Source organism: Hydra vulgaris, chromosome 15 (assembly GCF_038396675.1).
Source record: "Hydra vulgaris chromosome 15, alternate assembly HydraT2T_AEP".
In the NCBI taxonomy this organism is placed as follows: domain Eukaryota; kingdom Metazoa; phylum Cnidaria; class Hydrozoa; order Anthoathecata; family Hydridae; genus Hydra; species Hydra vulgaris.
In genome coordinates, this window is record NC_088934.1 from 21,550,113 (window position 1) to 21,562,758 (window position 12,646).

At 26.9% G+C, this 12,646-nt stretch overlaps 1 protein-coding gene and 1 long non-coding RNA gene across 2 annotated transcripts; both read right to left on the reverse strand.

Moving 5' to 3' along the window:
- Window positions 1-3,801: 3,801 nt before the first annotated feature.
- Window positions 3,802-7,326, reverse strand: LOC136091503 (uncharacterized). The gene is made up of 2 exons (XR_010644034.1): window positions 6,987-7,326; window positions 3,802-4,378 (listed from the first exon to the last, which is right to left on the reverse strand). It is a non-coding gene; the product is annotated as an uncharacterized LOC136091503 (long non-coding RNA).
- Window positions 7,327-10,637: 3,311 nt separating this feature from the next.
- On the reverse strand, window positions 10,638-11,647 carry LOC136091814 (uncharacterized). The gene is made up of 2 exons (XM_065819526.1): window positions 10,999-11,647; window positions 10,638-10,924 (listed from the first exon to the last, which is right to left on the reverse strand). Exons 1-2 carry the CDS (start codon window positions 11,645-11,647, stop codon window positions 10,638-10,640), a joined length of 936 nt encoding a protein of 311 aa, XP_065675598.1.
- Between the last annotated feature and the right edge of the window lie 999 nt (window positions 11,648-12,646).

Sequence of the window (12,646 nt, forward strand, 5' to 3'; positions counted from 1 at the left end):
TACATCGACATCTTATTTAAAACAGTCAATAAGAAACTCGCAAATTTAATTTGAACAAACTTGTTTCTAAATACTAAAACTATTTATATTTAATCCTTAAATATAAGTAACACTAAATAAACGCTTTTTCATTGACTACACCAAAAATAAAAAAAAATTTTTAAGCTTTCCAATTTATGTATTGACAATTCTAATATAAAAAGAGAGCACTTGCATGTTCTTACGCTTAATTCTTGACCAAAGTTTTGGCGAGGACGCCTAAGTAGGGTAGAGTGGGGCTAGTTGAGCAATTTTTACCAAATCTAACAGATCTCATGAATCTCAATTGGATTTACATAATTTTTTCAATATTTGAAAGATAGAAAAAAATGATATAGATTTTATTTTTTAGAGAAGATCTTGCCTAAAGTTTGCGGAGCTGCTCAATCTGCCCCAACGGGGTAAGTTGAGCAACAGTGTGGGGTAAGTTGAGCAATTAACAAATATATGAATATACATCGTACGAAACTTAGGTGAATCATCAATAAAACTTTCACTAATAGTAAGCGTGTGTGTAATTCATAAACTTTTTATTTTATACACTTCAACCACATGAGTAAGAGAAGAGAAAATATTAATAGTAAGAAAATGTTATAAAATATAAAAATACTATTTTATACAACTATCTTGAACATTGAAACCCGGTTCAAAAATTACTAATTTAAAAATATATATTAAGAAAAATAGCAATTAAATTATTTTTTGCTTTTTTACTCCAAAATAGAAAAAGTGCCCGGGTATCTTACTCAACTGCTTTTCATCAATCTTTTATTGTGCACTGTGTTAACATTCTAATTCCTTAACTTTCATCCATTAGATGTTTTGTCATGTGATGCGTAGTTTTCAAGATTTTAATTGGCCAATTTGCCCCTGTTTTCAACTAGCCCCGCTCTAACCTATAATAGAAAACAAAATATCAAAAAATATTGGTATATTATATAAAGCTAAATAGATATTAAACCAACATTGTATACAAAATATTTTTTTATTCACTGCTACTTTAATCGCAGAAATATTTCGAGTTATTCGGCTCATATGTGGTTTGCATTTTATTTTTATCTAAAAACAGTTTTGAAAATAATAAAAAACTAGCTGTTTGGAACAATAAAACGGATCACGTTAATTAACGCGATCCGTTTCAAACTTAAGTTTGTTCCACACTTATCATATTTATATTTACTAGCAAAAAGCAACCCGTAATACGGGTTACGGTCGGTCTGTTAATTTATAGTGGCTGTTTTCCACAATCTAAAGTTGCGATACCTTAACTAATACCCTGTAAGAAAAACTTCTTCAAATTAAAAAATTAAACTATCTGTAAAATTAAAATAAATTAATTTACCAATTATTTAACGTTATTTGAGTAATTTACAACTGACATAGGTCATACCAGTGTATGCCCGAACCATTTTCTTAGACATTACTAAGTTCAACACAATACGTTTTTAGTTACTGACACAAAATAATAACATTTCATCATGCTTTAAACTGACGAAAGATTAAAGCTAAATTCTTGTTATATTTTTTATAACATGAACTTTAATTAATAAGATTAATATGAAGTGAAGCAATTTATTTATGAGTTATTCATTTTTTGGTATCCCCTTGATACATGTTTCTTTAAAAAAGGAAATTGTCTTTAAAACGATAAATGCACACAACTAAATAAATTTATTATAAATAACTAAGCAATTGAGTACAAATACGTTTCAAACAAAAAAAAGTCGATTTACAATCAAACATGTGTATTAGGGTGGAGCGATTTTCATAGCAAAAAAAAAAAAAAGTTTAAAAACCAATATTACTGAGACACGAATCAATGTTTATTAATTATAAGATAAAAGTAAAAAAATATTTTTTGATTTTGATGAGATCTTGAGGGTCTTCTTTGGAATTTAAATTTTTGACAGGTCCTAATTATATTATAATTTTTTTTCTTCTACACCATATCAACCTTGGACTCAAAAAAAGCAGAAAAAAATGCTTGTTTCATAAATAATAATTTTATTAGAAAAATATTTTAGTGAAAAAAATACTTGCAAAAATATACCTTAAAACCCCCCGTTTTGTTGAGGCTGAAGACGACTATCACCTCCTCACAGCAGAAACAGAATTTGGATCCCAGTGCAACCTTGAATTTTAACAGCATTATTACATAAATTAAGTGTTCGTTGAAGGCTCTGTCTGCTGTATCCACCAATTTTGACTTCCACTGAAGGCATTCATTCTCTAATTGTTCAGTGGATGAACTTAAGACAAAAGCCAAAAATTTCTCTTAGATTTATGAGACAGGTTTAGATTGTTCTTATTTTCAGTCAGAATATTAATTATCAATCTGCTGTAATAATGAAAAACTTTAAAAAATTTAGCCCGAACGACATTTTACAGCCTATTTATAAATATTGATTGACTAATGCTTATCCTAACACAGCAATTGCTATTCACATCTTCCTCATCATATCAGTCAAAGTTGCTACGTGTGAAGGAAGTTTCAGTAAACTTAGGCTCATAAAAAACTATACGAGATCAACTATGGGCAAATACAGTCTGGCCAAAATTTTAATTAAACATGAAGTGGTCGATACCCTTGATTTTTGTTGACATCATTAGTGAATTTGCTTCAGATCAAAATTCGCAAGTTCACTAATGATGTCATCAAAATTAATTAAAAAGCCGGAAAAGTGAACTTGAAGTGCAATATTCATAACAAATTGTTCTTTACACTTGATGTGATAAATTTTGTGATCAATAAATCATTTTTTAATTTTTTTTTTTTCTGAAAGGTAGGGGGTGGTTAAGGCACATTTTCTTTGTCTGCCCAAAGCGCAAAGTTGGGTTTGGTTTGGCCCCGCATATATATATATATATATATATATATATATATATATATATATATATATATATATATATATATATATATATATATATATATATATATATATATATATATATATATATATATATATATATATATATATATATACAGGGTGCGTAAAAAGGGTGCGACACCAAAAAGTTCTGTTTTCTGATGAGAAATGGTTCGATGTTGAGAAAGCTCATAACAATCAAAATGACAGAAGTTGGTCTAAGGAACCCCTGCCACTCGAAAAAATAATCATTTTCCATCAACAGAAGCCACACCAAGTGATGGTCTGGGCAGGAATCACCCACAATGGTAAAACTCCTCTCTTCTTTGTTCCAGATGGAGTCAAAGTTCGTGGTGCTGATTATCGAGCGATGCTTGAAGAAAACCATTTTGCCTTGGACCCAGTAACATTTTGGAGATAAAGAATGGACGTTTCAACAGGACGGTGTACCCTCTCACAAAGCTATACAGACTCAAACTTGGCTGGAAGAGAACTTTCCCGATTTTATCAAAGTTGACATCAGCTCTCAGAGACAGATTGGAGAATGGCCATCAAACTCACTAGACTTGAACCCATTGGATTATTGGATTCGAGTATTCTAGAGACCAAAGCTTGCATGAAACCCCATCAATCGATTAAAGAGTTAAAAAAAGATCTATATATATATATATATATATATATATATATATATATATATATATATATATATATATTTATATATATATATATATATATATATATATATATATATATATATATATATATATATATATATATATATATATAAATGTATAATATTAGTAGTAAAACCGCTTTAACAATACATTCCGTGAATCGGTGCAAACTCAAGTCTTAAAATGTTGAAGACTTTTATGAAATTAATAACAAAGTGACACTTTTTAACAAAAAAAATTATAAATAAAATTACATTTTGTTTGCACTTTTAAATAAAACTTAAATAAACAATACCACAAACGCAAGCACTCGTAGCTGTTATTTAAACATGCTGTGAATTTGGCGTCGCACAACAAAAATTTGTCAATGAAGGAACATAACACACTATATTTGATTTAAAAACTGTATTTGAGTATAGTTTTTACAAGTTTCATATACAAGCAAGCGGTCTACTTCACCTCTCTCTGCAAGTGCTATGCGTCTCTGCCCGTCGCAATGTTGGTTGTTTATCAAAGGACAGTTTTTAATTAGATCATCTCGCTCACTTATTTCACATTGAAGCTCTGGCAACGTTTCATGCAATGAATTTTTTTTTAATTTTTTTTTTGCAAAAAATTTTTTTATCCAACTTTTTTTTTGTAGAATTTCAATTCTTTGAGTCTCTTTCGTGGTCTCAATTCTTTTTTTATCGTTTAAAACTTTACTGCCAGCCGCTATAATTGCACTTGCTAAATCAGGATCAGACGTAGGTATCTCACACGTTGCTGCAACTGTGACGTTTTTATTTGCTGTCATATCTAATGTAAAAAATATATAGGATACAGCATTACGTTGCTTTATATAATACTTAGTCAGTTTAATTTATCATAAATATATGTATATATATATATATATATATATATATATATATATATATATATATATATATATATATATATATATATATATATATATATATATATATATATATATATATATATCAATAAATGTAAACTTAGTTGCGCGTAATCAGTGACGGATCCGGGGGAGGTATGGAGTATGTATCTTCCCCCCCCTTCCCATCCTAAAATATAAGTCCTAAAATATCTTAGAAATCAAGGACCTTTTTTAATTTAAGGAGACGCAAAGGTGGTACAAAATACAAAAAATATTTCAACAACCCCCCTCCCCCACCTCTTCCCCCTCCCCACCCCACCCCCCTCCTTATTATAAATTTCTAGATCTGTCACTGCGCGCGATACGTCGACTAAGGGTTTAGGCAGGAAGTAGTTAACTAATAATTATTACAAAATTACTGCTTTTCAGAATCCTTTTTTATTTTATTCTTTTTCTGAAAAATACATCCGAATTATACACACTATATTATTATATAATGTACGCTATTATGGTATAGAATTAAATTACTATTCACTAAATATATTATACTATATATTAATCTATAATCATTATTAAACTAATTATATAACATTATAATAAAATATAATGTTATATTATATAGTGTATATTATTACAACAACAACAACAACAAAAAACGACCAAAAAATTTTAAAAACTAAAGCAAACATTGTTGAAAATAAAATGAAGAAGGATGTACGGTCAATTTTTGTAAATAATTTATAGACGGCGACTAACTCAATAAAGACTTGACATTTAAAAGTGCGAGTTTTAACAAGAACTAACATGCTGAGAGCAAATTTGCTTTCACAATGGAATCTATTTTTATTATTTTTAGATCTCTTAAAGCATACAACTTGTTCCATGATTTCTCATTGTCCTAATAGCGTGATAAAGATTTTTAATAAGAATCGTTTACCAACAATTATACTAAAATACCGAATATTTCAGCTGAAAACATAAAATACCGAATAATAGAGCCGCCAGAATCAAAATAAAATTGTTTGACTTATTTAAAACATAAGTTTAAAAAAAAAAGATCAAAGACAAACAAAAAATGGAATAACTACTCAAAATGGATTTTAAAATGTTTTTCAGCAAAAATTATACTTTTGAATTTGGATATTTTTTTCTATCAAGGATACTTTATTTTTTAACACTTATCGTAAATTAGCTGTAAAATATGAATATATATATATATATATATATATATATATATATATATATATATATATATATATATATATATATATAAATATATATATATATATATATATATATATATAAATATATATATATATATATATATATATATATATATATATAAATATATATATGTATATATATATATGTAAATATATATATATGTTTTTATTTTTTTTATTTTTTAGGTGCCCCAAGAAGTCCTACCGGTCTTGTCACAGAGCACCGCGGAAGTGCATTTAACCAGGAAGTTCACGCCTCCTTCTTGACCGTGACGCGAAAATTTGTCCAGAGCTCGTTTCGAACCTGGATCTCCTGCTTATAAAGCAAGCGCTCTAACCACTGCGCCACGGCCGCACAATATATATATATATATATATATACATATACATATATATATATATATATATATATATATATATATATATATATATATATTTTATTTTATTTTTTTTAATTTTATTTTGCCGTATAATACTATTTACAATGAGAAAAATCGTTTACATATTTAATAAATGGACGGAGCAAGAAGAAGACTTAGTTAATATTACAATTTAAAAACTTTAAACATAAAAGTATATATATATATATATATATATATATATATATATATATATATATATATATATATATATATATATATACATATATAAACGCACATACATATATATATATATATATATATATATATACATATATATATACACATACACACACACATATATATATATATATATATACACATACATACACACACACATATATATATATATATATATATATATATATATATATATATATATATATATATATATATATATATATATATATATATATATATATATATATATGTATATGTATATATAAATACACATTTCTACAAAGATATTATAAAACTTATAATAAGATATAGCATAAGTTTTCAATAACAAAATATTTAAATGAAAAATAAAAGTCAGAAGATCAAAAAAAAAAAAATTATGACTTTTTCACACACAAAAAAAAAAAAAAGTAGATGAACCCCTATATATACATATATATATATTTATATAATCCTTTAAATCTTTCCTCTAGATAAAAAAAAGATACTTAAAACTGCAAAAGATTTTATTGACCAAAATGACCAAAAATGCCGTTACAAATTTTGAAAATGTAAATTTTTCAAAATACAGCTATTTTTCTAATTCATTGAAAAATAAGAAAATCTTTACTTTTAATCATTTTTTAAATCTTAATCGTTAGAAAAACAGCCTTTCACAAACCCTGCTCCATTTAAAGTAATGAACAAAATTATGTAAATAATCTTACTAAATATCTTTATTTAGTCGAGAAAACAGAACAGTAAGTTTAAAAGTAAACGGCGAGATTCTACTGCAAGATTGATGTAACTACCGTGTTGAAAATTTTCTAAATTTTCTTTGCAGCTTTATAACTTGTGATACGAACACAAAAAAAATCCTTTTTGTTGCAAATTCATAATTGAAATTAATGTAAAAAAAAACTATTTGAAATAATGTGTGCACTTCTTTTTGTTCGTTCTACTTTTCTTTTTGTTGTTGCTGCTTTGTTTACACCATTTTATGAAATTTATATTAACTCAAAAAATAAGGTGGGCTTGATTTTAATGACCATAGAATAAAATAATTAGTTATACATTTCGATAAGCGATTTTATTCACGCCAGTTATAGAAATCAAACATAGTTATTAAAATAAACCATTTCAGTAAATAATGCAAAAACAAAAAAAAAGTTGAAATCAGTTTTATGAATTATCCAACAGAAATTACGTAAACAACAGTTTCCAGTGTTTACTTAATTTATTTGACATCACTGCTTATTTTTAAACACACGTCATAGTGAGACGCAAAGATAATTCAAATAAGAATATGATGAAATAGCTTTAAGAATAGGTGAGACATAAGGATAATTCAAACAAGGATAGGGAAGAAGGGAGCAGCTTTGAACATTTTTAAAAACTTTTTTTATAAGCTAATATTTTATTTATTTTAATCATCTATTTTGCTTGAATAATTAAAATAATGAGTAAGGAATGAAATAGTACAAATTTTAAGCTGAAAATATAGTCAGTATTCTTACTTATTTAACACGAATAAAAATATTCAACCTAGGGTAGGTTTGGCAGCTTTGAATAATCAATCATCAAAGGCAAACGGAAGTAACTAAAGTCTATGACCTTTTTAAGCTTTTCAATTTTTTTCTTTTTTTTAAATTCTTCTCTTTCTGAAGAGTCAGTTATAATCTTTGAGCTGCCTTTTTAACTTCTTTTATTTGTTTTTTTGTAAGGTAGAGCTTTTGGAAATACTCTTTCAGATTCATGTGTATAGAATGTTTGATTGCAGGGCAATAGTTTTGCTTTTGCTCTTTAATCATAACAACTTGTTTTTTAATAAATTTATCATAAAATGTGTTACGAACCTAATGTATATCACTATAAGGATCATCAAAAGTGAATAAGCTAAATGTTTCTGTCGTTGTCGTTGTTAAATAAAGAATTTTATGAAAAAGTATATATTCCAGGTGTAAAAAAATATGCAAGAATATTCCTGAACAAATATGTTAAGGTGTATGCTGGCATCAATACGCCAAATAAACCATGTATTGCTATTTTATTGAAGAAATTTTAATATTTTTACAACAATAATTGATAGCATGCTTTTAGATATCTAACGTACATTGGCTTTCATTATTGTCCATTAAAACTGGATTATCATTCAAATTGTTGGAAAAACCACTCGTTTGGCTGTTTACATAACTATAAAGTGGTTCTCCTCCAATTATGGTGTCATGAAACTATGCTCTTGAATTATAAATACTTGTAAAATGAAATTTCCTATGGCATTTTCTATACCCAAAGTAGTAATTAGCTATTCTCGTTCAGCAGACATGCAATGTCCTACTTTTTCCACCTTTTGCTATAACAGTTAATAATAGTCATAATCGTGGTCAGTATAGAAAATATTTTTATCAGGAGCGAAATTATGTTTTAGTTAAAAATCTATTCATAGTTGTCAAAAATTGATTTTATTTGTGTTGAATAAATTTTGTTGAGCGAAACAAGTTTGCATTTTCAGATTTTTGAAGTTAAATTTTATGAAACCCATTCTATACTCGCTTATTCAAATCCATTTAACTACAGAATTCTCATGTTTATGTCCAGCCATAATTTATTTTAGAGCTTTTTTTAAACTAGAACTTCGAAAGTACTTTTTTTATATTTCTTCAGTTTGTAATCTAAAGTATTGGCTTTTGTAATATTAATATTAATATTAAAAATATTATTATTCAAATAAACGACAATCAAGCTGCTAACAATATTAATTAAAGATTTATTCTATTTTATAAATAATATAAAGCTTATTACTTTCATGAAATGCGGTCAGGATCTCGCAATTTTATACTTTAATGTTAACTCAAAAACAAACCAATTAGATTGTCTGGTTTATGTCAAATGTCAGAAACGACAGCTTTAATACGTTATGTTTACAAAAAAAAATCAATTTGGTAAAATGCGTTTTCTCAAAGCTACCCAGTTCAAAGTTGCCTCCTTTTTTTCTATAATGAAAAAGTGATTTATCAATATAAATATATATATATATATTTATATATATATATATATATATATATAATTGATTTTTTGACGAGATTAGATAAAAATAACTACATGATTTTTACTACTAAAAGTTTCATGCGTTTAACAATCATCAGGTAAATATATATATATATATATATATATATATATTTATATAAACAAATCATTTAAAATAAACAATATATATACAAAATAGGTTACTAAGACAAAAAAACTGAACTTAAATGAATGTGGCATTTAAAGGTTTACATTTTATGATAATTTAAAAAGAAGCACGTTTCTGTTTTGTTTGTACATATTCTTTTTTAAAAATGCAAAAATCATTTCAGTATGTTTTTAAAAAATTTAGGGTAACCTGGGCAAAGCGGGACACTTTCAGGGAGAATGTTGTTAACTTGGGAAGAACCACGTTTCACAACAAGAAAATTTTCAGGCTACTAGCACATTATGTGTCTAATGATCTCTTAAATATTTGTGGTGATGCATTGGTACATAATTAAATTCAAAATGACAACTACAACCCTGTCTCACTTTCCCCAAAACCTGGGGCAAAGTGAGACAGATTTCATTTGAAGAAAAAACTAAGTAAAAAATATAATTTTCAATAAAATTAAAGCAGACTTTTAATAAATTCGATCTGATTAAATATAAGAATGCAAATAAAAACACAAAGGTATTATTTTATAATGTAATTTTTCCTTTTAAATCAACAAACATGATAGGAATTTAAAAAAAATTATCAATAACAAAAATGCATATGCAAAGTTTTATGTTAGTCAAAAAATTTGAACGAAATCTATTCACATAAAAAGCAAACATCGTTTAATGTGCAGTCTTTGTGTACCCAAACAGTACATAAACAACAAGCGATCCAGTCAACTTGGGTACCATTGCATCATTTCCCTTGACAAACTGGACAAAACCATTTCTCTTCATTGTTTACATCTTTTTCAATCAAGCATTTCTTAAATTTTCTTTTCTTTTTGTTTTTTTTAATACTTTTTTTGTTTAAATTTTCCAGTAAATTTTTTTTTCAGTTCTTTTCCAGTAAATTTTTTTACTTATTGTTCTTTTTTTTTTTTCCTATTGTTTTTTTCTCATTGTTCTTTTCAAGTAAAATTTTTTCCTATATGGAGAACTAGTTATAATTTGAGATTTTTCAGCTAATTTTCTTTTTGGAGGATAAGGGTTTGAAATTTGAAGTATGTCTTCAAAAGAACTTGATAAAGTAGCAGTGAAGTTGCATTTTCCATATTAGCAGCTCTTAAATATGCTTCATTAAAAATTTCTCCAAGATTTTCTATTTGTATTCGTCTTCCTGAATGGTTTCGCATCCATCTCATACATGCTTAATTAAAAAAGGTTTTTAAAGGCTTAAAAAATCCACCGTCCAATGGCTGAAGTTTATGAGTCGTGTGTGGTGGTAGCGATAGCAAAAACAATCCATTGTCACGAGCATAGTCTATAAGTTTTAAACTTTTGGTATGAGAACGATGACCGTCAAACATAAGTAAAACTTTGTTGATCAAGGTGCATTGTACATGTTTAGAAAAATGTTGTATATATTCAAGAAATAAATCAGTTTTAACCCAGCCATTTTCTGAGCATCCTTGAATAGTTCCAACTGGAGCATTATCTGTGAGTAATAATTTCTTTTTTTTATGCGCTTAAATATCATCATGGGTGGTACATAATGACCAACAGAATTACATGCACATAAAATTGTTGTTGTGACTCCTTTTTCCCCACTTGTCACTGATGAAACACACTGTTTTCTTGTAGATGAGATAACTTTTAATGACAACCCAGACTCATCACAATTAAAAATTTGATGTGGCTCAAAGTGATGTTTATCTAACAAATTCTCTAAATTACTAAAATATATTTTCATATTATCTTTGTTCAAACCAAATACTCTGTTTATAGAAATTGCTTTTGGCTTTCTTAGTGATAAACCAGGATGACGTTTTAAAAAGCCTCGCACAAAGTCTTCTCCTGCTAATTTACTATTTTTGTTAAAAGGATTTGGAATTAAATTTTTTTTGCAGAACTCAAATACTATTAATCTAATATCCATCATTGAGAGACCATAAAATGAATTGTCCATATCTTTAATATACTTATTTAGATCTTGTTCTTGGTTATCAGAAAGCACTTTTCTAAATCTTCCATGTAAATTAGTATGTAAACTACTTTCAAGTGCCTTTTTAACACGCCGATGTAGTGAATCTTTTAACGCACAAAAGTTTTTACAAGCTTTTCTTAAAGATATCTGCTTCAACTTTACTGCTGTAATAGCATTTTTCATGTCATCTTCGTTCCAGTTAGCTTGATTAGTTTTTCTCTTGTAGTTTCTCATTTAAAAATTTTTGGTCGCTAAATGACAACAAAGTTATGTTGTATTCTTTTAAAGTTTCTAATAAAATTATTTGTTATTTTTACATAAAATTCTTTCATAAAATTATGATATCGTAAACGTTTACTTTGACGATTTTAAACTTGGTACCCTAAACGTTTACTTAGACAATCTTTTTCAGTAAATAGCGTTTTCGCACTTTCCCCGTAAATGTGAAGTTATATATTTCTTAAATATCTTTGAAACAGAATAATTTGACATAAAAAGAAGAATGGCAGCTAAAAAATAACAAATAAATGATTACAAACTCAATATTATGTTTGCTCTGTGGTAAAAAATGGTTGCGTACGTGGATTTTTTCCACATAAGAAAAAAAATACATTTTGAATTTTCTATCAAGTTGACGCAACTCGTAAGCTTTAAACCCACTTTTTTATGTCATATTATATGAAAAAACTGATGAAAACTACTTTAAAACATAAAAAAACATGAAATTTTTAATATAATTAAACAAAATTACAAAACCATTTTAAAAAAACTCTGTACAAAGCTAGAAAGCCTAATTGATTACTTTGCCCCGGTGTCTCGCTTTGCCCCAGGTTACCCTAGTGTAAGATAACAACGTATAAAACCTTTTTTTAGAGAACTTTTCAAAAATGTAGTTTTTATCACATCTCTGCATGTGGGCACAGCGATGTCTGTTAAATAGAGACAAAAAAATCTTATTGTTTACATCAGACATCAGTGATTAAGCGCCTCTCCTAATTGGAATTTTCGAAATTTTCGAAAAAACCCAACTTCTCCCGCGTCCCTATAGTGCAGATTTTTTTTTTATCATACGGTTTTTATCTTGCATTAAATTGTTCGGACTTTTTGGAAAAACAACAGCTTTAATAGAAAATGTTTTGGTTAAATCTTTTAAGAAAATAAACTTTGAACAGTAAAGAATATTTATTCAAAAAAGCAATCTAAAAGCTAATATTTACTGTATCACTCAATAAA

Coding starts and splice junctions, on each gene's coding strand:
- LOC136091814 (XM_065819526.1), bottom strand. CDS start 11,647: ATGAGAAACTACAAGAGAAAAACTAATCAAGCTAACTGGAACGAAGAT. Junction 10,925..10,998: donor AACAACAATTTTATGTGCAT/GTAATTCTGTTG, acceptor TATTACTCACAG/ATAATGCTCCAGTTGGAACT.